Source organism: Stegodyphus dumicola, chromosome 5 (assembly GCF_044657685.1).
Source record: "Stegodyphus dumicola isolate Sdum_Otavi_A_Nest chromosome 5, ASM4465768v1".
Lineage (NCBI taxonomy): Eukaryota > Metazoa > Arthropoda > Arachnida > Araneae > Eresidae > Stegodyphus > Stegodyphus dumicola.
This window is the reverse complement of record NC_140772.1, coordinates 176371019-176398163: the sequence shown is the minus strand read 5'-3', so window position 1 is coordinate 176398163 and position 27145 is coordinate 176371019. Positions and strand designations below refer to the sequence as shown.

General features: G+C 29.1%; 1 protein-coding gene across 1 annotated transcript in view; it reads left to right on the top strand.

Moving 5' to 3' along the window:
- Positions 1–22610, top strand: part of LOC118198727 (uncharacterized) — a 32475-nt gene extending 9865 nt beyond the window's left edge. Inside the window, exons 3-4 of the mRNA XM_085817419.1 lie at positions 456–10095; positions 18972–22610. Of these exons, the coding sequence (XP_085673545.1) occupies positions 456–462 (7 nt within the window). The 3' untranslated portion in view covers positions 463–10095; positions 18972–22610. The remainder of the gene's footprint in view (positions 1–455; positions 10096–18971) is intronic.
- Positions 22611–27145: the final 4535 nt, after the last annotated feature.

Below are 27145 nucleotides of genomic sequence, written 5' to 3'. Positions count from 1 at the left end.
TGTATACTTGTGAAAAAAATTAAATTCTCTAAATAAACAGACTATTGTAAAATTCTACGTTTTAATTTAGGTATGCTTCTGCTAGATTCTACACTTGAGTACATGTTCCCTCCCCCACTTCTTAAGGCATTTAAATAAATATTTACACATTAATATTATGTTTTCCAAGCAAAGCAGCTTTAATCATATATTCATTAGATAAAAAATTTAATGCATTTTTTTCTTTATTCATAAGAGGCTAATTACTTTAAAATACATGTTGAAACTATCATAAAACAAATTATCACTAAATACACAAGTTCCATATGTGTTTTTGATTATCAGGTTTTACATTTTTTTAGGCAAATGATGTAATTTTTCATTATATTCACGGGATTTTTATGTATTTTTGAAATAAAATCTGGATTAAAAATCTTTTTTTATTATTTATTTATGTATATATTTATTTATTGTAGAAAATGAAAATATGACTGCTACTGCTTCCAGAGTGTTACAGTGCTCCTTATGCTCATATGTGACTTGTTCCTCATCTAATTTTAAAAGGCATCAGTTGACTCATTCTCAAGCACGGCCATATGTTTGTGCCATATGTCATCATGCTTTTAACCATAAATGTAACTTGAAAATTCATATGCATGTGCATACTAAGGAAAAACCTTTTAAGTGTAATACTTGCTATCGCTCTTTTAATGCCCTGTCTAATCTTAAAAAACATATGGTAACACATTATATTGATGTCAGTTTTTAAAAATAATGTTTATATGTAAAATAAAAAATAATAGTTGAATTATAATGAATATGTATTATAATATTATTCTTCTTCCCCAATTTTCTTTGTAACTTAAAAGTTTAGATTGTAATTTTATTAACACTTTTTTTGTTCGTTTGTAGAACAGTTTGTATATCAATATCTAATGATATAATTTATTTTTATGGTTTAAGTTCCGAGTTAATTCATTCAAATTTCTCACCAATATTTGGAAATTTTATTATATTGTTAAAATTTTGGTTTCATTCTATAGCACTTTTTTGTACATTAATATTGTCATGAGTTATTAAAGTAACATTTTAGTTTTTTTCTGTTGTATGAAAGTATTTATATTGCTTTATAAAATTTTATTGCATAAGTAAGATCCAAAACTTTTTATTGGGCTCCCAGATGTATGTACATGTGTAGCAGACTCACAGTCATTCTTCATCGCTTAGTATACATGCACTAAAAATCAACCTAATCCATTTACTTTAAGGTGTAGTGCAAAGGCAACTTCCATGAAGTATTTTACAGAGATAGTCTTTCTATGTTAAGCTATTATGAGGTTTGAAATATTTAATGATTAGTGATATGTGAAAACTTCATGCACAGGAACAATGCATTCGTTGTACCTTTAAGTAAATGTTCAACAGAAACTTGAAATAAGTGTACAGTTATAACACTGTTTATTATTATTATCATTCCAAAATCATCAATTAATACTGAGTTCCAAATAGTTCAAAGAAAACAATGAATGTCTCGGACACTTTTTGGTACTGATTGGAGATAAAATTTCATAAGTGCTCTTACTGTATGAGCCAAAAGACAATGAATGATTTAAAAATAGCAATTACTAAAGGATATCCAAGAATAAAGTAATGGATATTGACTCAGGATTTGAACAGGCATGGAATATATCAACACATTAGCAACTTTTATTGGTTTTCAGAATTGAAATGCAAATGATATCATAGTCACTGCTGACAAAAAAAAAACATTCGTTTGCTTAAAATGTTTAAAATGCTTGTTAAAGTAGAATTGTAATATTTACTAGGTTGTTTTTTGTTACTTAATAGTTAATTTTATTGCTCATAGAGGCAGAAGATAATTTTTAAATTGTTTAATCTCTTTAGTGCTATTGTTTCTCCACTCTCATCTGGCCTTGCTCTACAAAAGATGTGTAAAGTCAAAGGATATGTAATGCTGAGGGAACAAGTATTCTTACCTGTTCCCTGAGCTGGCACATTATTTTAAGAATTTGATTACCTAGTAGGAAAAAAAGTAGAATGCTTATAGTATCAGAGGACATTGCAAATACAGTAAAGTCCGTAATCCGGACTCATTGGGACCTCGGCAATTCCGGATTAGGGGATTTTCCAGATTATAGATCATCAATTTAAATCTGGTGAGATGGCGTGCAGAAATTAGAGAATTAAAAATGTGAAACCGTAATTTATGAAATAAAGAGCAATTATGATCTTAAGGGTATCAAAATTTACAAAAAAAAAAAAAAAAAAAAAAAAAAAAAAGCTTAATATTTATTTGTTTACTTTAGTAAACATTTCTTTCAATGTAAGCTGTTTAAGTTTCTTTGTTTTTTGTGCTAATACTTTCTCTTTAATTCTATAAACAGACATAATTTCTTGTTCAGTTACAAAGTTCCACCAATCTGAAGCGGTATTTTCTGGATCTAGAACCATACTACAGATTTCGCCATCCGTTAATTGATTGATGATTGGGGCATTGTCGTCGCAATGAAAAACTTCTGTTATCTTCTCCACATTTCTTTACAAAATCCAATAACTGGAAAATTTCACCTTTAATGTGCGATGTCCAAAAACCTTCAAATTCACGGCTATCATCTTCATCGTCCTCGCCATGAAATATGGTAGCTGGCCATTAATTATGCCAAGCATTTTTTAACGTACCTGGAGACACATCCTCCCAATTCCCATGCGTAAAGCATACACACACACAAAAAAAGTTTGTGGCTTTGAGGTTCACATTATAGATCATTCCGGATAATGGACGTCCGAATTACGGATTTTGTACTGTAATAGGTTCTTGACAGGAATCTTTGTAAAAGATAGAGCCTCTGAACTTATTTTATTATGCTGTCTCTGTAAATTCTACAGAATATTATGTTTCTACAAGTTTGCTCCCCCCCCCGATTAGTATGAAATATTGCTGCAACCTGTTTTTTTACATATTTTTACAGTTACATATGTTAACAATATCATAATTGCAACAGATTGTATTTTTTTAGTATGGGAAAGGAATATTTTAAATATGTTGTTTAAAAATTTATTTATGTAATGTGTTTTATTTGTTATGTTTTAAACGTTTTTCTGAGCTTTAAGTTGCATGTGTTATGAATTGAATATATATTTGCTATGAAATTGCTTTCTTTTTACCCTTTAAATTTTGCATTCTGCAATAATATAAATAACTATTTAAGTGCATTATTATTATGTATATTATAAGGTATGCTTTATTATAATACTATCTCTGTATAATTATTTAATATGCATATTATTATAATGCACACTTATATATACACTGGTGTGCAAAAATTAAGGACGAGATGTTTTTTTCATTATAACTTTGTACAAAAGCTTTCCAAATCAACACATTTAATACCGTAAGATCCCCAATACGTAAGGACATGAGTAATGTAAGCAACACTTACTAAAAGAGAAATCAGAGGGATAAAAAGAAGCTTTATTGAAAAAGTAGCATGGAGCGCAATGCGACTAAAGGCCGAAACATCCCTGTGATGGGTGTCCAGCAAGAAACATCCGGTCTTTAATAGGGTATATGATCTCCCCTGACTGCTAGGCAGGTTTCACAGCGTCTGCCCATGCTGAGAATGAGGGTGTCATTGAGTTGTTGAGGCATTGCTGCCCATTCGTCTTGCAGCGCCAATCGAAGCTCCGGAATCGTTACTGGTGGTAAGGTACGAGCTGCCAAGCGTCTGCCTAGAAAATCCCATACATGCTCGATGGGATTGAGATCCAGAGATCGTGACGGCCAATCCATACATTCAATATCCTCACTCTCTAAGAGCTGTTCGGCAGCTACTGTGCGATGACATGGTGCATTGTCGTCCATGAAAAGGAACTGCGGACCCATAGCGCCTCTAAAAAGACGCACATATGGAAGAAGAATCTCGTTACAATAACGGGTCCCGTTGACTGACCACCACCATGCAGTCTTCTGGCCACGGTAAAACTCGATATCGGTCGTCCAGTTGCCTATGTCGTGTGTCTAGCGATTTCTTCCGCTGTCTGCCGCCTGTTTCTTCTGGCCTGTAAGGCAATATACCGGTCATCTGCGGGTGTGGTTCCTCGTGGACGACCACTACTAAACCCCCAGATAGCTGTTCCTGTAGTTTGAAATTGTCTCCAAAGTCGTAAAACGATGCTGAGAGCATTTCCGAACTCTGCAGCCACACTTGTCACACTGCGACCTTCCTCCAACTTCCCAATGATTCGACCTCGGGTAAAAGCATCCAGATGTTGTCTAACAGATTGATTATTCTCCATTTCTCGCTGAGGCAGCAACTCAATGTGATTTTAACTGCTATACGGCGTGCAATCTCTTTGCCAGAAATACTGATCTTACACCGACAACATGCTTTATACTAGTCAGACACTCCCCCATTACGTCTACCTGCATATCTGTGCATGTGCTACCGTACATCACCTTACTTAATCTCCTGATTGGTCTTTCTGTCCGCTCTGCCTCTTCGTTCAGCTGATATGCTAATTTTCCGACTTCGTCCTTAATTTTTGCTCACTAGTGTATATATAACAGTTAAGGAAAAGTATTGATACTTTAATGTGGATAAGTTGCACGTTAACTCTTGTGCAAAATTATAAGCAACTAAATGCATCTATTTGAGTGTTATAGATATTTTGAAAAAAGTTAATCATTTCAAGATTGACAGTGACTGTAGGAGAAATATTTAAATTATTATAAAGTAGTGTAAAGATTTCCATAATGATGATTCATAATTTAATGTAGAATTTTAATATCCTAAAAACTTCTAGGAATTCTGCTAAAAAAATATATGATTCAGTTATTTAATCTTCTGAATATAAGAAAGAATAACATATTTTAAGAAAATTATTATTTTGAATTTAATATTTCTTCAAATGGCAGATACGAGTTCTGATTATAAGAAATGTATACCAAAAATATATCTTAATAAAAAAACGTTTATCTGTCTAAATATAAGAAAGAATAATATATTTTAAGAAAAGTATTATTTTGAATTTATTACTTCTTCAAATGGCTGACAACCGTTCTTCTTCAACCATTAAGAAATGTATACCAATTATATATCTTAATGAGAAACATTTATGAGTAAAGGTTAGATATTTATCTCTATTAGAAACATATAACCATAAAGATTGACTGATAAAGATTTTTGTTAAAATAATTTAGAAAGTAATATATTTGAACAGTATTGTGTAATTTAGAATTATCTTTATGGAAAGAAATCTGTAGCTGAGGAAATTTAATATTGTAAAAGAAAGTAATTTTTCCACTGTCAAAAATTTTGCAAGCGAGTATCATATTTTTAATAGAATGTATTTTCTGTGTTTTCTTAATTTGTTAGTGATTAATTAAGTAGTAAAGTATTGGAAATGGATTAAAATCATGAAAAGGTAGTATCGCTTTAGAATTCAATCAAGAAAGGAAAGGTAGACCGTTTTTACGAGATTTATTTAAATCTATTAAAAATAAAAGATATTTTTTTCATATGGTAGTGGAGAAATTGTATTTTGTACTGTGTAGTATGATGTTTTTAGTCACTTTTGATAACATGCTTTTGCACATTTTTGTAAACGCATTTTAAGAAGATTTGTTCATTTAATTAAATTCTGATTGTGCTCTGGGTAAAACATTTTTAATTGTTATGACAGTTAATATTTTTGGCAATAATTAATTCGTATCATACAGAGGCATTAAATGCAAGTTCTATGCTTGCTTCTAAAATATAATTTAAGAGTTTTAAAAAATGATAAGGAATATATGTCATTGGGTAATAAATTTTGTGTGGAACATTTGTCTATTGTTGCTTTTAAAGCATATATATGTATCTAAAATTTCTATTAAAAAGCTACTGCATGTTATAAAATATCAATGTAAATGCATATTTAAGTATGGAACGCATGCAAAATTGTATTGTTCTATTCTTATTGTAAAATTGTATCATCCTTACACCATGAAATGTTTTGTAAAGCTGTTCTGATATGCTCACTTTTAGATAGAGTGCTTTTCCTTACTAAATAATTACTCTCACTCATTTGCGCTATGAATTTATCTAGCCGGGATGATAATGATTTCATTCATCTAATCCTAAGCGGTAAAGATTATCTAGAATTTTTATTATCTGAATCAGCATCGCCATTGCAGAACTTTTGAAATAATATTTATATTTCATTCAGTCTCTTGATCTGTAGTCATGAGTCACCCTTTCCTCATTCCCTGTTTTTGTTATGTGTCAGAATGTAATCCTCCTAAGATAATTTTTTCGAGTATTTTGAATAATTTATCAGAAAACTTCCAGATAATTCATTAAAAAATCCTCCATGAATGGGTTCCTCCCCCTAGGCAGGTAGGAGTTATTCAAACAACTTAGCCTTGCCAATGTTAATTCAACTAAATACCTGCAACAACACAAAAAGGGAATTGGTATTTAATACTAACAGCCAGAAGGAACCACACTGTGAACTCCACTTTCTTGCAAAAACACCTTCAGAGGGCTACTGGTGCCAGAGATTTGGCTCAAGCTGTTTGAAATCGACTCCACCATGTGGGTTTGTATGCTTGCTGACATATGGCTTGTGTTTTATTGACACAGGATCACCGTGCTGCCCACAGAAGGTGGGTACAGGAGCAGTTAGGAACAAGAGTCTCACTTTATTGTGAAATCTGACAATAGGCAGATTCTCACCTGGAAAGAACTTGGTAGACAGAGTACTCGTCGATTTGTGCATGATGGTGTCCAATTTGGGGAAGTTGGAGTGATGGTCTGGGGTGGTATTTCTATCAATGTCCACACTGACCTATACATTATTACACTGACCTATACATATATTACTATATGGTGTCCAATTTGGGGAAGTTGGAGTGATGGTCTGGGGTGGTATTTCTATCAATGTCCACACTGACCTATACATTATCAAGAATGGAGCACAAACAGCTCAGCGACACAGGAATGAGATCTTTGGACATATAGTAGTCTTTTATACTGCAGCAATCGTGGCTGAATTCATTCTCATGGAAGATAACGCCAGGCCACATCGTACTCAACTAGTGGACAATTTTCCCTTTTTGACGAACAAATCCTTCGAATAGATTGACCAACATGTCTCTTAGATATAAACCCAATAGAACATGTTTGGGACATTTTAGGGAGAAGGGTTTCTTGTCGCTTATCACCCCCAGAAACAATTCAGCAGTTTTTTTTATTTATTTTATTTATTTATATTTTTTGTGTGTATGTGTTTGTTTACTGACAAATATAGTCAATAAAATTTTGTTACTCCTTGTTAGTTGTTTCTTTATATTTTCTCATATCTTAAAACGCCTACGTATCATATATCAGTCAGCAAAATATTTCGTTCACCCGCAATTTATGTCCAAAATCATAATATCCACTAATGATTTTGAGCAGTATAATTTAGTATATCATACCCCCTTTTTTTTTATTTAAACCCATTACTTTTTATAACTAGTCACCTTGCATAATTTTCCTTTGTTCTGTTTTCTCCCATTTTAAGAGGGAAAATGTATGCTACTTTATTTGTATACTTTTATTAAGTTTTCCTTTTTACATTAAAAGATTATTTTCAGCATCATATTGTTAAAATAGTTTTGCAACATTTTCTCTGTACTACATAAAGTATGTCTCCCGCCTTCTTGACGTGCCGTCGGGGTGTGGTGGTCTGCACGCTGGGCACGTATTCCAGAGGTCTGTAGTTCGATTCTCAGCGAAGCCGTTGCTAATTTTTCATCACTCTTGCTTTAACAAGTGCCTTGAATTAGGTTATTTTCCAAAGGAATGGAAAAACGCAGAGCTAGTATTGTTCCAGAAAGAGGGAAAACCAAAGTCCATGCCCAGTTCTTACAGACCTATCTGCTTACTCTCAGCATGAGGCAAGGTCCTTGACAAGATGCTTACGCAGAGATTAACGTATTACTTGGTCAAAAACAACGTTTCCTCAGACGGGACGTCAACTGTTCTTGCGGTTTTCGCGGGGAAGACGCGGACGCACTTCATTACCTGCTCTCCTGCCCTCTGACAGAGCACCTTCGACAGCAGTTCTTTCCTTCCGACTACATCACATATCCTGTGAATAGACTGTTTACGGACTATTACTGCAACAAGGGCATCTTAGAGATAATGAAGCAAGTGAATGAAAATAATTATATCCAAGAAACTACAGATTAAAGTAAAATGTAGAAAGGCGGCCTATCCGTCAGATTGCTAGCAATGAATAGGATGACTTCCTAACCTTGTAGTGCCATTAACTCAGTTTGGCGGAACAGGTTAAGTAAAGTGACCATATCACTCCTGCTTTAAAAATAACCCAATGTCTCTACAGTGGTGCCCGAACTAGAAGGGTGGTGGATGATGATTCTCCACACCCAGGATTTGGCGATTGGGTCCCCTAAAAACCCCAAACCTCCGTTAGAAGGGAGAGTATATAAGGTATGTCTCCTGCCTTCTTGGCATACCTTCGTGGTGGTCTGCGTGCTGGGCACGTATTCCAGAGGTCCATGGTTTGTTTCCTGGTAAAGGCGTTTGCTCATTTTTCGGCTTTTCTGCTTCCAAAATACCTAATGTCTCTACAACTATAAAAAATAGCTAACTGGTGTCTTCCGAGAGCTTCTGGTTTTTCTTCATATTTCTTTTAATAAGTTTATAATTTTATAATAATAATAAGTTTTTAATTTTTATTCTTTATATGAATTTTTTTTTTTTTTTTTTTTTTTTTTTTAACTCCAGTAATAAATGGTGTGTTCTTCTGGTATTTATGTATAATTTAATGTAATTACCATTTTTAAATAGTGATTGCATTGAATAATAGTGTAATTTTTATTTTTTGCATGTGAAAGTGTTTTTTTTTTTTTTTTTTTTTTTCCAGTAATAAATGGTGTAATCTTCTGATATTGTATAATTTAATGCAATAATCTATTGGTAATGTATTAAATCTTCTGGTAATGTAATAAAAGAAAGTGCATATGATGTCTTTGTATTTGTTTATTTATTTATGTACTGCCGATTTTCATGTGGTTTAGCATGGAAATGTTGTCACTTTCTTTAGTTTTGATCATAGTTAATCAGCAATATGTCACCTGTTGCAAGAATTCCGACAACTTAATCCATTCTACTGATGAGCTATCAGTGTGCCTTCATAATATTCTAGTGGCTATCAGTGTGTATTATAAATTAATTACACAATACTTACCTTCATAATATTCTGCCTCATATTATTCACTGTTTGTTCTAATATATATATTTAAAAAAAAAAAAAAAAAGTTCTCTATTGAATAGATTTTTATGTCCTTATTGTTTTATTTGAGGAGAAGAAAAAAAAAATATTTTCAATATTATTATTGTCAAATCTTAAAATATTCTTAAATTGCCTGTAATGTTTTATCTTTCAAATCACCAAAATTCACATTTATTCATATACTAATCATTTTATGCAGATTCAATTATTGGATCTTTTTTTACATTACACAGAGAGAAAACTTATAAATTGTATAATTTCTGAAACATCTGTCTTTCCCTGTTTATTTTCAAATAATTTGATTTTCCTTTTTTTAGATAAGACACCAAAAGTGAATACTTCTACGGAATCTTGGCAAATTTTTATACTATGTTATCTTCATGTAACTTGTTAAAGATTTAAATTTTCCTGACATATTTTCTCTGTGTATATGATGGTATTTCTTTATTTTTCTTATTCATGTTAAATAATGTAATGCATGAGTGAAAACTGTATGGTATGAATTACTATAAGATGAAAAAAGCATGTATTGAATAATAGAGTTATGAAAATAGATGCAGATCATTAACCATGCTATGAAAATACGAGTTTGAAAAAGAACAGTTTTTTTCTGGTTATTATCTCGAGTTTTATATATGCATTATCTTTAAAAAATTTTTAAGCTTTTGATATATGTGTATATATATATATATATATATATGTTGTGTGTTTGTGTGTCTTTTCTTTGAATATCTTTATTTTCAGATTAAGTGGTGAATTGGAATAGGACTAGAATTCTGGTATCTTTGTAGCTCATTTGGAATTAAATATTGTGTATGCTTTTATTATGCAATTTTAGTGTCAATATTAAAATAATATGTCTAATGTTTAAAATTAAAATAGGTAGTTTGTATTTTGTTACTTGTGTAAAAATGTTTTACTTTATATATTCGATGATAATAATATTAATTATATTTGGCTAATTAATATGTATCTAATCTTTGTTAAAAACCATAAATACATAATGTTTAAAATAAGTTTCTCAATACTAAATTTAAATTATAACTTTTATAGCAGCTATTGCTTTCAAATAGAACTTTATTTCTGTAGTTTATAAAATTTTACTTGTATAAAGTTTTGAAATGATGTGAATTATAGCAATAAAGGATATTTGTATGGTTAAAATATTAGAATCTATTTTGTATCTATAAGAGATAGACTTTTCTTATGTCTGATATTATTCAAAGTTCACAAACAGTTTTTTCTCCATTTCTGTTTTTCAATGATCTTTCAGCCATTAGATCTGTTTGTTCATTTCAGCCTTTGAAACTTCTCAGCTTAATTGCTGTTTACTCAACTACTCATATCTAATATCAAGATATTTAAGTTGTAATTAAATTTAGATTTTTTTAAACCATTAATGTTTTAGTTAACTGTAGATTCCAGTTGCAAAAATGCAATGTTGATAAGTTTATTTCAATATCCTCTTTAATTCGATTCAAATGAGAAGTTTTTCTGTTCTGTTAAAATATAATTGTAAGGAATCATAATATTTTAATGATATAAATGCTGTTACTTGCTTGATCATATGCCATGGACTTCTGTGGTGCAAAAGTAACCAAATCGGGCATCCAGAAAGACATGTAGAATTTTATCATTCTTTGTGCAGCCATTAATCCAAACTACTATGACATTGGATTAATGTATAAATTGATATGATGCTGAAACAAACATCAAAATATTTTGATGCCAGTTGCCTATTATTGGGATGGGAGGGATTGCAATCACTGATTAAGGATCAAATTTTTAATATTTTTCATTTAGAAAGTGAGCTTTATTTATCACTTTTATTGTGAACAGTATTATTAAAAATTGCAATAATTTAAAAATATTTGTTTACTTTGTCATTTCCACCTTTAAGCATTTGAATTTCGATGTGTGATGTACACTTAGGATTGTCTCAAGTTTCATTTATTTTGCTGATATTAGCGTGATCTTTAATTTCTGATAAAATGCATGCTGTGATATAGATATGAAACAGATGAAACATGGCTGAATATGATGTTTTGTTTAGTGAAATTTTAATTTAGAGTTTATTGGTTTATGGAGCATGAGGTCTGCCCATGAAATTGGTCATACGCTGCTTCCAAACAGGAAGAAGTGAAATATCCACTGAAAATTATAATAGTTAAGATACCACAAAAGGAGAGAAGAATACAGGGGAAGGATACACATTAAAGAACTGGTATCAATAAGAATTCTATGTTATTGATGCTATTGTGTATTTTTTAAATGAAATATAGGCCTACCAGCGGCCGAGCGGTAAAGTCGCTGAACACTGGTAGTTCGGTCCGAGGTTCAAATCCCGCGAACGGGCTAGCTGCATGCGCGTTTTCGTAGGTTATCCCATGTGTAACGTGTATACGAGCCAGTTTCCCTTAGAAAGTCCTCCACGAAGGCATCCCTCCTCTTAGGCAGATAGCCCTCGAGGCTTTGCCATAATCACACACACACACATTAAATGAAATATATGCACACACACACAAAATGTTTAAATTATAAATTGAGTACCAACCAGTGCCTAGCTAGAATAAAGTAATTTCAGGAGAACCTGGGCAAACTTAAATGAATGGGATACTTTTTTTAAAACATTAGAAATATTAGGAAATTTTTTTCTTATGTGCTGGGTTAATGGACAGTATTCAGCGAAATCCTCGCGGTCACTAAGCACCTTTGTATAATATTAGGGATGATGGATACAATTGTGAGAAGTGCCCATGTCTTACTAGAATTTGGCTTAGATTTGTATTTCTGGAATTCATATTTATGTTCATTTGAGACATTATATATACTCGTTCCTCTTTTCTGAGGAGAGTCATCTTTCCTTCAAGGAGTTTAACAGGGAAAATATAGTATGTATGAAATTTTTTTTAAAGCTAAGGGAAATGTTTTATTATTAATTATCTTTATATCACACCTGCTTACCTGTTTTTACCCCAAATCTATTGAAAAATTTTGCAATTTTTTTAAAAAATTGGTAACAATAGAATTTTTTGCAAGTATTGCCTAATAATTAATTTGAACTGAAACTCTACAGATTTTGGATTTTCAAGATTAAAAAAGATGAAAGGAGATTTATTGTCCTGCTTGTATTTTGAGGTCATCAATTAATGATGCTATTTATAGGTTGTCATTTTTTTAGCGTTTCTTGTAGTGTTACAATGAAAGATTATATAAACCAATTGTAAAGTTTTTTTGCATGAAGCCCTATCCATTTCAGAAATAATTTTTTGATAGAGATAAATAATCGTCTTTTGAATTAACTATTTTGAGATAAAAGTAGAAAAATAGGAAATAACTTGCATAAATGTCATAGAATAAGAGATTTTGCCGAATGTCTTTTAAGGTGGGTAACTAAAGCTTTGCTGTTTCTTATGTTAAAGTAAAACTTACACATGCATTGAATGTTTAAAATTAAAAAATAAATAAATAAAAATAGAGCAAGTAAGCCTTTTTTGTAATATTTTTAATTAAATCGAAATAAATACTTAATGAAAGGACAATCTTTTATTTTATTATAAATATTCCTAATATATATAGCTTTTATTTATTGCTTATCTGTATTAATTCAAATAATTATACTGTAATTTTTTTGGTAAATGTTGATCTAGTAGGTGAAATGTATTTTTGAGCTAGATTACTCCCCCCCCCCATAAATGGGGTTGTTTTATAAACTAAGCATCAGCTGAACTAAATAGTGTTTCAGAATGTAATTCTATTGTGGGTAAATTGATGTAATGTTGTGTCCTTTATAACTAATTATTATTAACTGTCAGTTTATATTGACAAAATCTTTAAAAAAATTAAACATTATTTAAATATCTATTAATACTTCTATTTATTACATATTTTTTGCTTTTCTTAATTTAAGTTTATGCAAAAATATTTCATTATTACTGTTAATTAGTTAAATTATTAGTTTACACTTTCAAATAAGTATGAGATTGAAAAAATGAATTCTGCGATTTTATGAAACGTTTTTCTCTCGCATGTAATGCACTTTTTTAGTTTTACAGTTAGTTAAAAGCTAATTATAACTTTAAAAGATAATGAAACGTAGCTTTTACAGGCTGTGGTGTCTAATTTATGCAAATCTTCTGGACAATTTAAAATATGTAAAATTTCTAGAAATACAGTATTTATGTGTTAAATTTATTAGATTTTCTATTATTATTAGGTTATTATAATAGCATGCATTATTTATTTAAAGTTTGAGATTTTTTCCACAGTCATTTCAAACATTAAAGCACTTCCAAAGATGTATTTATATGTGTGTGTATGTATGTATATATAAATTAATATTATTATTATCATCATTATTATTATTATTATTATTTCAGTTCCCCCTAGGAAATGAGGAGTTATAATTATTGTAAACTATTGTAAAATGAATCTTATGAAAAGTTAATTCTGTAGAAGCTTTAGATAAAACTGTACTTGGTAGAAGTTTTAAATTGTAATGGAATTCATATTGAAAATCTAAAAATTACATATAAACAGATAACTAATTGTGGTTGATCCCATGGATAAAGGCTGATTTTTCAAGGGGAATTTGCCTTATCCATAAAACTTGCAGTAATTAAGCAGTGATCCCATTTCATCTCCTTTGTATATTTGAATGAAATTCTTTTCAAAATGCGAAAAAATGTTAGTTTGAAGATTGAAAGCCAGTTACCTTTTTCTTTTTCAAGGAATGGCGATTTTTAGATTCTATTGTATTTTAAACATCCCACAGCCATCACTTTGTAAGGACCTGCCCATTTTAATTAAAGTTGTTCTGTTATTGTATAGTATTTTATTAATTTCTAAAGAATGTTTTACAATTAAGAAAATGTGGATTGTGTTATAAGTATTAAATAATTAAATATTTTGGATTTAAATTAAGAATTTTTAAACACATGAATTAAATTTCCCAGTGGGATTTAATTCAACATATTTACAAAATATTTTTAATCTAATGATTAGTAAATATAAAGAGAAGAATCAATTTAAAAACATGTTGGTAATTCATATAAATAAAAAGTTATTAAATTATATAGGTCAAAATATTTTAACTTAAAAGTAAAATTTTTTTGTTGCTCGCTAGTATCCCACTGCCTTAATTTGAAAAGGAGGTTCGTTTGAAACAGCGTGCAAGGATGCCCATGTTTGCTAGAAAAGATATGTGAGAGAGTGTTTGTAACTGTTTTCCTATATGTAGATTTGGAATGGCAGGAAATTTATTTGAAAGAAGCTATTTGATTGGCTATAGACCAAGAAAATCAAAATAATACAGCACTTCTTCTTAATCATCCCTCTGATTGGAATCAGATCAGATCCATAAGTTAATTCACCTTCATAACTTCTAAAATGAAATTAGGTCTCTTAGCAGATCTTCACGCACCAAGGGAACACAACTATGTAGATGTTGCTATATAGCTTCATAGTTTAAACGTTTGGCGCAAGTGGGAAAAGTTTTACTAGCACAAAACTGTCTGAGGGGTCTTAAATGTCCTGAAGTCAACCGAGCTAGAGTCATTTGATCCTTCCTATCACCTTTGAAACCAGTAGCAGTACTAGGACCAGTACTTCGATACCCTGAGTGTGCGCATAGCTGTCTCCTAGAATTGTTAATTAAAGCTTTTCTTCTCGAGTATAGTTCAAGGTAGGTCAAAGTTTCAGCAATAACCTGAGGCATGGAAGTACCCTTCTTTGCTAGTCTCTCGATTATATTATTATATTTTAGATTTACATGAGATGGTATTCACTGTAGATGGAGAACAGAAGATTGGGACAAGGTCTTGAGTTTTTATAGCATAAATGAGGCAGAAAGGCAAGAGCTGTTATCTCCGTTTGGCAAGATTATGAAAATTAAATTATCAAAGAATAAAAACTAAGAAATTATTTCTGGCTGAAAGTCGAGGAAAATGAAAATGGTGAGAATTACATTCAAACGTCTTTGCTCAGAATCTGCAATATTTGAGTTTTAGAAACAAAATGATGTCTGCTCTTAATGGAAAAGTAGCCAGAGTTATAGTAATGTAATTTACAAGCTAAAATACAAAATATACAAATCTTCAAATGTAATAAACGTCCGGCCTTATCCCCTTTTACAGTTAAGTACATAACGACTTAACTGTAAAAGGCTTAACTTGTTTGAAGACAAGTACATAACTTATTAGTTTAAAAATTAAATTTGAAATGTAACACCTGCTTTTTAAGTAAAAAATTAATAAACTAGAGAAGAATTTGAGTGTCTGTAAGAACTTATGTTAATAATAATTTTTCTAGAAAAGTTCGTGTGTCAATTAAGTAGTTTAATAATTGTAAATTTAAAAACCTTTCTTTTATCATATTTGTTTTATTAAACAAGGGTAAATTTGAATTTCTCTATAGCTCCAAAATTATATATATGAATACAAGATGTTTTCTGTGTAAAAAAAGTATGCTATAGTATAATGGAGAAATTTATCTCTTTTTTAATTGTTGCAGGAAAGTAAGCTGTTCTTTCTTTCCTTTTTTTACCCTTTTCTTTTCCCCTTCTTTTTTCTGAAATCTAAACTAAATATTATTTTTGTGAGACTTATGTTTGAGAGGATTCAGAGAGAATCTGATTTATGACTTATTATTGTCAGTGACTTGATTCATGCCCATCTTATTGTAATTTTAGGGTCATGTTTACTAAATAGTAGTTAGATACAGATTATGTTAATTATTATAAAGAATTTTGTTAATATATATCTCAATATTGGCTAAATGTTTTTAAACACTATTTACTCAAAAATATTTCATTATTTCAACAAATTATTAAAATATTTTATTTTATTTTTTACTTCTGAAAAGTTTATACAAATCCATGAATTGCTTTCTAATGCAGTAAGGATCATTTTAAATACTCCACATGATATTTGCATTTTAAAATTTAAATCTTATTTGTAAAATTACTCTTGGAAGCCAAAAATCTTCAAAAAATTGTGATTTGAGATTTTTGCATTTTCAAATTATCTGTACTTTTATCTTTATAAAAATACACCATACTTTAATCTCTATGAGAATTAGAAATATAAAAATTCTAGTTTTAATTTATCGTCGAATGTTCTGTTTGATAAATGAGTAATTTTACAAGAAAATGCGGTTTTCTCCAAATATAATATTTTTATATGTGAAGTACCTTTCCTCATAAACTATTGCTCACAGGTATATGAATTTTTTATGGCTTATTTATTATGTTTCCTAATGTTTACTAAAATGAACTTTTTATGATAAAACTAAAGGGGGGGAAATTAAGTGGAAAAAGTGCTAAATTTTACTAAGCCTACTACAGTATTCTACAAATTACTCTAAAACATAAAATTTTTCAAAAGCTCATTTCAGTATAATCAAAAAAGATGTACTTTAATTACACAAAAATTTCACATGTATACCTATAGCAGATTTTGAGAAAAGGTACATCAAAAATAGCCAGTTTATCATGGTTAGTATAGGGGATTCTGACCCCCTTAATCATGTAATTCTTATTGACATCTTGATAATGTGACTTTTAATTTCATAAATTAAGGCATTGCGATTTTAAAATCAGAATGATTCATTTTGTTTAATGCATTTTTGCATTTCTGAAGTTTTGCGTGCAGGATTACAAACATTTTCTTTTTACATTGGCTTAAAAATATTTTATTTTAATTGGGTTTGATGTTTACCTAGTGTAAGATGAATTAGGGGTAGGCACTCACAGCAGTTATTAGTAAACTTTTTTTTCCTTCTATTACCTTCATAAATAATCTTTACTTATCATAAATAATCTTTACTTATATCTATTTAAAAATTTATTTTTAATTATTTACTAAATTATTTATTTACCTTCATAAATAATCTTTACTTATATCTGAAAGTAGGTGTTCAGATTATTTACATGTTTACAATTAATGCCTGGTTCACAAATGGCCTTCTTTAAAACTTAATGATTTACTGGAGTAGTATTTTGTGCCACCAATAACTTTTTGATATGTGGAATGTATGGATTTTATAAATAAAGTGGTTGAATTAAAAAATCTGCTTTTATTTTGCTACCTAGTTAGATGAGAGGCTCACTGAATTTAATGTGATTGTTGTGCATAAGTACGGCTGCTTAAAAAATCAAAATCTTGCAGTTTAATTTTGCGGGAGGGAATCCTTTGTGTACTTCAGGTATCCTTTAAAGTTGGTCAAATAACAGAAATAAATAGGCTCACCTTTCTTATAAAACTAATATTCCCCCCGGTCCTCTCCACACTTTATTTTGTGAAAATGTGATAACTTTGAATTGGTTTGTAGTTGGCCTTCATTATTATTATAAAGAATGAATTTAATTCTCTCAAAATTTGTTGTAGTCAAAGTTGCATTCAGGAATGTTACATTGCCTGGAGAATTTATTATGTAAATATCCTTAAAAGTTTCAGTAGAAATTTCAAAGTTAACGAACATGACATTTCTTGGCCTGACTAATTATCTCTTCATTCCTTATCAGATCCTTTCTACATGAGAGGTGGTCATATTTTCTCGTAGTTTAATATTTTGCCACAATAGTAGTCTTGTTTCAGTTTCTTTGTTCTTGTAGCAGATCTTGCTATTTAAAGTTATCGTTATAAAAGTTAAAAACACATAAATAATTTTCATAACTTTTAGGAATACTATGAATATAAAATTTTAGTAATGTTTTTCACATATAAAACTTCAACATGGAGGCCAAAGTTACATGACAGTATTACAAAATTTATCACAATAAACTGAATTCATGTTGACTGCCAAGTATTTTAACTGATAGTTAGGCAGCTGACTTGCTTGCCCGACATCGCGCTTCTGCTTGCCATTCAAATAACATGGAAAAACTGTATTTTAAATTTTTACTAATGCTGGTAGTAAGGTTTTTTTGTAATGTATATATATGTATGTGTGTATGTATATCCTATTCTTACAAAGCATTCAGTTATTCATTTATATGCTAAATAATTCAGATACTGAAAATTGGAAGACAGCAGAATGTCTAAAAGGAGATGCAATTAAAATAAAATATTCATGTGATTGTAGTCCATTAGGTTTCTAAAAATTATTATAAGTTTACCACAAGAGGTATTCATTCCTTTTAGTGGCTTAGATTATAAATATGTTTATAATCTGTTAAATAGATGTTAAATAAATATAAATAGTAAATTATAACTATTATTACTTAACAGATTATAAATATGTTTATAATGTATTAAGTATTTAGTAAATGATAACTATTATTTAGATAAAATTTTAAAAAGTCATACAACTTTTTTCCCCCTTTAAATCAAACTGATAGTTTAAATCAGTTTGGAAAATGGAATTTTTAAATTGAGACATTTAGATCAATAAATATTATATTTTTTGTGTGCATGCATTAATATTTATGCATTGATTTAAGAAAGCAATACGGATTTTATTGCAACACATTAAATTTAATATTTACTGTATTTTGCTTAACATCTTTTGAGAATCTTATAGAACATCTTATAGGCTACATAAGTATTATTAACTTTAATATTTATTAAATGCAGATTATTTTTGCATTTTCCATTCTCTCTCTCTATATATGTATTAAAAATTAATATTTTATGTAAAAACTGTTTTTACAATTGTTTTAAAAATATTTAGATAAAGTGTTTTACTTTCAGACCGAGCTTTCAGGTGCCATTTTGAAAATGCAGATCCTGTTCTAAAGAGACTGAGATGTGCATTGTGCCCATTTATAACTGCTCATGTATCAAAGTTGAACAGACATAAACTAACTCATTATAGGGAAAAGAAAACTTATTCATGTCCTGATTGCCAAAAAACATTTACTCAAAAGTATAATCTCAAAGTTCATATGAGGCTTCATACTGGTGAGAAACCTTTTACTTGTCAAATTTGTATGGAGTCATTCCATTTTCGTCCTTCTTGGAAGCGTCATCTTCTGATGCACAATTGCCCAGAAATGAAAGTTGAACAGACATCAACTTAATTTACTGTTTGCAGGGAAAACGGGAATGCTTTAAGTGTTGTATGATTCTGGTATTGCATTTATTAGTGAGAAATTATTTTACTTCTCAGATAATGTGGAGTTCTTTTCAATTTTTACTGTTCTGGGAAATTTGAACTTTTAATAATGGCAAGTGATTATGAAGCTAATTTTTGAAGTATTGTTGTGTAATTTTCAGATTAGTATTTATTGCATATTAAATGTAACTGATAGCATAAATACATACATGTAAATATTAATTAGTTTTAATTCATATTTAAAAATAAAGAAAACTTTATTAGAAGACTTCTCCTCTGTCTTGAAACAAAATGCTTATTTTTCTTTTAATTCTTTCCTTGTATTATATAAATGCACATTATTGTGGTTTCCTTCATGTACAGTGTGTGGTATATTCATTATTATATTCATTCATGCTGTCATTAAACTTGATTATTGTCACTGGATGCTAATAATGAAGAATTTAATAATATTTCAGAAATATGTTGTCATTAAATAAACATGCTAAATCATGGAAATAAAGTACAAATGTTTGATATGGCTTAGTAGTTTTTATCTGCATGCCATATTTCTACTAAATCTATTTATAAGTATATTGTATAGACAGAAAACTAAAAAAAAAAGTGTATATTGAAATATTTATACCTGTGCTTTAAAAAATTTGCATGTATGTATGTTAATAGTTTTCTGCCTTTTGTTTATAATTGCAGCATTTTAATTGTTATTTCACAAAATGATTGAAGTTATTGCAATATATTTGCACTTTTTAAATTACAAACAATTTTTTTAAATTAAGTATACATCATATAAGTTTTTAAGTGGTTATGCATATTGTTTTTTAAAATAATTTATTGTATGGCTTTAGATTTTGATCTTGAATACTAGCAAATATTTTAGTTTGAGATGTCAAAAAAATGTGTTGTAGAAGATCAAAAATTCATCGTTACCTGAAACATTTACCAGTCTGTCAGATATTTGCAGTGAAATACAGATGGCATTGCAATTTTGGCATCAGGGTTTCCTCATTGAAATATTGAAGCAAACTAGTCTGTTGATTGCCACTTTATAACTGCCAAATAAATATTTTTCCATTAAATCATTAAATTTTTTGCTTATAATTATATGTTACCCTGTTTTGTTTTAATCTAGCAAAATTACTGTCGCCAGGATAATTTTATTCTTTCATAAAAGAGTAGCAGACAAACCATGCAGAAGCATTCTAAGTATTGAAACTTGTCATATTTTTATCCAGATGTAACTTTATCCAATTAATTTAATTTTATTAATTTTTATCCAGATGAAACTTGTCATATTTTTATCCAGATGTGTTTTTTCATGTGAAATTTTGATAAAGGAGCCGAAATTGATTATATAGTTTAACAACTGCCAAAGGATGAAGAGTCTGCCATTAAATTTTTTCAAGAAAGAAAAATTATCTGTAGTAAAAGACTGTTTGCTCAAATAACCACTAGCAGGAAGTTATGTTTCAGTTAATGTGATATCAAAATAGTGCTGTAGGCAACAATTATGCTTAGAGAAAAAGGATTGTCGGCTCAAAATCGTTTCGATGGACTTATTCATTTGATGAAATTGAAATATTTTCCTGAAATATTTCTGTACAATTGACCAACAATGCATTTTAAATGTATCATTAAAATACCCATTAATATTTTAATCTACGTTTCAACCCAGCATTAATATTTCGTACTAACAGCCACCCCATCAACAGAGAAGTTTGTATGTGTTAAATAAACCCATGATTCTGTTGCAAGTAAGAATTGAATAAAAGATTTTAGAATAAAAAACTGTATAACTGAGCAGGAAGTAAAGATTTTATAGAATTTGGAATGGATGGTCCGGTGAAAATATTCTTGTTTTAAAACAATTTGTTGTAAATAGATGTTTGAAAAATGTAAAAAATATTTATATACTTTGTTTCTTTTTGTATAAAATTATAAAACATTTAGTATAAATAGCTGTGTAAAAATATTAAAGAAATGTTTATTTTGCCCCCTTTTTATTCTAGGGAGGAGTTTAGTCTATATATAATGATTTTTTATTGATGATCTGAAATCCTCAAAACTCTAAAATCCACTCAGGTCCCAAGCTGTGCAGATTTTTGTTATGCTACCAAATTCATTTTTATGTACTTTTCAGCAGTTTTTCATAATAACGTCATTTTGTTTAAAATTCAAAATTTTGTGTTCAAGACTTTGTTGTTATGAGAGGTACTTATGCAATATATTTTCTACAGGTCATTTTCTGATGGCAAGAGCAAATGTTTCAAGCTTTTACTGCAAACATTGTTTTTACAGATCAGGCTCCTATTCTGATATAAAAACTCATGAAAAGGTGCATACTAAAGATCGCATATATTCTTGTGATGTATGCCATAGGACATTTAATCGAAAATATAATTTAAAAGCTCACATGAGAATACATTCTGGAGAAAAGCCTTTCAGCTGCAAGTTTTGTACTCTTCACTTTTCTTTTCACACATCTCTAAAAAACCATGTGATTTCTCACCATAGTTCTCATATTACCAAGTAATTTTTAAAAATCCATCATCTTTGATAAGATTCTTGTTGAAGCTCTGTTCTCTTTTCTTTCTGTGATGGTTATGTTTTCCATGAAATATAATTTATTTTTCATAAAATGGTTTCGTGACTAAACTTTTTTTGTATGTGAATGAAAATTATGTAAATATGAATTATGACTTTCATGTGTGTAAATATTCATAATGAAAGTTATTTATTTAAATTTTGTCATTAAAATTTAAAAATTGCATTTTTTGTAAATTGTTTTATTTAGTGAAATTTGGAAGTGACATTTAACATGCAATTTTAAGTTAAAGTTTTTTACTGATATTTGTGTCTTTGACAAAAACGTAATGGCTGTATTTTATGGTGCTTGTATATCAGCTGGAGCTAATGATAATTGAGTGATTTATATGCTGTTAACTACTTTGTTGGTTAGAAATCAAAAAGTACCTGTCTAGCAATCCTGTTTATGTATATAAAAAATTGTTCAAGCTTATTTTAAATTTTGAGCAGGTTTTTTCCATATGTAACACTATGTTGCTTAATTTATTTTAATTAAACTTTTTTTTAAATTTATAATTTACTTTCTTCTGAACATGAAAGTGTAATTAAGCCTTTTCTCATTTAGGGGAAACTTATTATTTTATTGAGTTGTGGAAATAATCACAAAATGAGTCTTTATTTGCTGGATATAGAATGTAATGGTGATACAGTTTATAACCATGATAGAGTAAATAAAAGTATACATAGCATTGCATGATCTGTTTTTTTTTTTTTTTTTTTTTTTTTGATTGAGCTCTGTAGTTCATGTATTCTCAGAGTGAAGACTTTTATGTTATGGAGGGGGGGGGGGGGAAATCGAAAAGTCCAAAAGAACTTAAATGGACTAAAATAATTAATTATATATTTGAAGGTCTCTACTGTTTCGTTATAGAAATGGGGGGGGGAGAAATCTAGATTTGATCAGTAAATTGGATAGAATTTTATTTAAAAACTTACCTGATATGTATTTGTTTAGCAATGAATACTTTGGGATCTCCTAAGAAATTAATAAGTGCTTTCTTAATCAAATATATAATCATTCAGAGCCAAAAATCAACAAAGCAATTAAAAATAATACAAATGAAGGAATTTTACATTTTCTAGCTCTTGGAAATAATGCTACACAGCGGTAGAAATAGGAGGATTTGAATGCTGTAAAATCAATCATAAATATCGTTTTATAATTCCAAAAATTGATGCACACTTTTAAAAGATTGAATGAGTGTAGTACTATAGCATAAAATGGCAAGATTAAAAATACTATAATGGCACACCATCATTTGCAGCCATATTTTGGGAAATTTCTTTTTAAAAGTTTTGCTGGATGTTAATGAATGGCTTTCTGTAATTGAATAGTGATTAATTTTAAGAAATTAATGAAATGCTTATTTATGTATTTTGCCTGAATAACATCATAATTGGCTATTTATCTTTTCATTTCTCTCAGAAATTAGGAAATTTTACATGCTGCTATTAGATGAGTATTAGATATGTAAATGTAATTGGAAGGACTTTAATTCAGTATAATGTTTATGTAATTACTTACAAATAAAATGCTTGCTTAGAAAGTTTGTCTCAATTAACAATTTATTTATCAGATTTTTGAAAAATGACAAAGTTTTAAGCACTTTTAATGTGCTTAAAACTTATCATACAAATGTTTTTACATTTACCTTATATTTTTCATAAAAAGTAATGAAATCTAATTTTTTGTATTGTTTGTCTAAAAGTCTATGTATTTAAGCATTAAAATATCCTTTAAATGAACCTTTCTTATATTGACTAAAATTTTATTGCTTATTTCTGTTGGTAACATTATATTATTAATATTTAAGCATTTTCCTTTTTGTTTGATATCAATATCAATTAGAGAAAGCTTGGTCATATCAAGAAATTAAATATTTGCCTCTTTTCTTCCCCCCCTTTCCTTTTTTTTTTCAAACAAACATTTGGATCTTGCCAGTTATTAACTGTCAGACTGAGTGCCACTCTTTCATCTGATGACTCTATATTAAATTCTAAAAATACTTTTGTTTTGTAAATGTGTATTTGTAACTTGCGTTACAGGTTTTAAGATTTTATTTTATAGATTTCTAAATTTGCTTATGTGCTCTAATCAAATCTATTTAAATTAGCTTTATTATTTCATATATTTTGTATTTATTGTGTATTATTTCATATATTTAATGGCAAATTTTAAGTTAGATATTCATATCAAAGCAACCAATTAAAAAAAACCAATAAATTTGTAATCATTTACAACTTAACACTGCATTCAAGTAACTTCATATGTAATTTAAAAAACTGTTTATTATTGCTGTAAATTCTGGTAGTTTAAAATGAAATGTTTCAGAAACTGAGTTAAAAATTAATTATTACTAGCCGCTATGCAGCCAGCCTTCGTCTGGCTTTAAAATGTACTTGAAAAATGCCTAAACATTAAATTTTAAAACTGTACAAAATTTTATTCTGCAGAACAAGTTTATCAAAAAAACAAAAAATAATAATAAATAAATAAAATAAAATAAATAATAAGTAAATATAATAAATAATAAATAAATATAATAAATAATAAATAAATATATTGCATATAAAACAAATTACAATGAAATAAGCAATATCCCTTAATACAACTATTCATTACCTAATAAATAAATTAACAAATTTCCTGTTGCCTTCTTTCGACAAACGTCCAGTATTGAAGAGAAACATTGAATTTAAAAACTGCCCAGAATTATCCCCTCATTTTTCAGAGTGGCAACAGTGCTGATATCAGCAACAATGGCCGCTTTCCATTGTTGCTGATGTAATGAGAGAGGATTATCGATTTGATACGATTTTATCAAAAGACATAAAATAAAGAAATAATTTTATAAAATTCATTCAAATTTTGAAAAAATCGCTTCGAGGTGCACTAGCTCTTCCCTAGATGCACCCTATGTACCAAATTTCATAGCGATGGGTCTATTAGCTTACGTGCAGCACAAATGAAAGACATGCTGATAGGCAGACTCTTCCTTTTATTATATTTAGAGATTATTAATGATGGGAGGAGGATATGCATAGTATTTTTCATATAAAAGTTTTTAAAAAATTGTGTTTTTATGTTATAAGGAACTAATGGTGTTTCTTCCATGTGTTATCATGATTTATTGCTCGGCAGATCCACAGATTCACCTAGCAGTAGGAAGTTTTGAGTTCGAGTGATAGCATATTTTTCACATTTCTTTCTTTCTCCTTCTCTTTTTTTTTTTTTTTTCGGGGGGGGGGGGATTCAGTTTAAAACTTTTTAACCTTTATCTTTAAGAAAGTCTCCAAAAAAAGTTCTATGAGTCTATCAGTGGGAAGTCTTGGGTTGAATTAATGTCACATTTTTCACATTTCTCTCTCTCTTTTTTAATTTGAAGATTAAATTTCTGGCAATTTTGCACGCTTATCTCAATGAAAATCAAGTCTATGAGTCTGTACAATATTAAGATACACTCTGCATAATCAACTTACATTTCTCTGAAAGCTTTTTGCTTTGCTTTACATTAAAGCATTAACAGGTTCCCTGCCGCGTGGGGCGTATGCGCCCCATGCTAAACTTTCCGTTCAAGCCATTTGGTATTATCCTAGAAAAATTAATTTATTGGTTTGTTGTGTTATGCATGTTAAACTATACAACCTTTCCTTGATAATTATGATTTTTGCGCTATTTTAATTATTGTAAGGCATACGCCAGAAACAAAATAATACAAATGTAAAGCGTGGGGCGTATACGCCCCACGCGGTCTGAATGGGAAGTTTTCAAAAAAACGGTCTGGCAGGGAACGTGTTAATAAATAATAATTAGGAAAATGACACTTTTAAAAATTAACTTGTTTGATTACCTGTAGAAGTTCCTCATTAATGGAGGTGCTTTTGATAAAAAATAGTTAAAATATGTGTGAAAAATTTTTAATTAGTTGTATTGACAATATGTATGAAATAAAAATATGAAGTACAAATTTGTATTTTGAATTTGAATGAAGTACGCTATGCTTATCGAAATAATAATAACTAAAAGAACTTCCAAGGAAGAACTTTTATCTCAGGGAGGCTGAAATTTTTGTCGGTGAACTGTAAAGTGATATTGAAGCTGGAAATACACTAAGGTTCTTTGATATTAAGTTATGATAATTTTTATTCTTGAATTAAATGATAATTTGATTAGGCATTGTAATAAAGATGTAATTAATTAAAATGATTAGTTGAAATATATAGTAATTAATTAAAAGACATTTTAATTTAATTAATGCAGAATAATTAACATATATTTCATCATAAAGAATAATTAGTTTGTATGTAGAATTTGGAATGATTAATATTTTTCTTATCTGATGCAATATTTCCTGATTGAAGTTAATAATATATCTATCTCAGTTTCAATTCTTTAAATCACAAAAATTAAATCATGAGTAATAAAAATTTGAGGCTAATCATACTTCAGGGGTGTTATTAAAAAGTATAAAATGTGCTATGAAATCTTTCTAATATGACTACTTATAGTTCTAGATAATTTTTATTATTTGTGAAGGTAGTTAGAGAACTGATGTTCAGTACCGATGTCTGTTTACATTCTCAACAGCAACTACTACTACTGGTACTCTACAAGTAGTAGTTATTGTGAGATGCTTCACTGCATTAGGTTGAAATTTACTTTTCTTGTATTTTAGGAGGACAGCAAATATGATGAGCTAACCAAATGTAATTTCATTATTTCCCTCTCCATTTTTTTTTATGCTTCTGTTTTCGATTAATTCAAAATAAATGCTGAGTGTTATCATTTATGTGCTTTAGTATAAAGGAAGATACAAAAATCAGGTTTTACTTCTGTAATCACTGAATTCTTAAAATAAGAATGAGATTTCATTTGTTGCAAATAAATTTCAAAACAGAATATTCGTATATATATATATATATATATATATATATTTTTTTTTTTTTTTTTTTTTTTTCAGAATTTCCTAGATGTATAATTTGTATTTTCTGTTTTTATTGGAATAGTGTATATTGTTAGAAACTTTTACTTTCCTATAGAAGCGATTACTTAAAGGAGTGAGTTTAAATTTCTTTCATGAATATATCAGTTTTAGCTTTAGAACTATTTTTATATACTGTGCTTGTTTCAATATTTTATTAAGTTGCACTGTTGATTAAAAAAATTCAAGTGAAGTTGCTACTGAGCAGTTTCATTGTGTATTGCCATGAATTATATGCTGTTCTT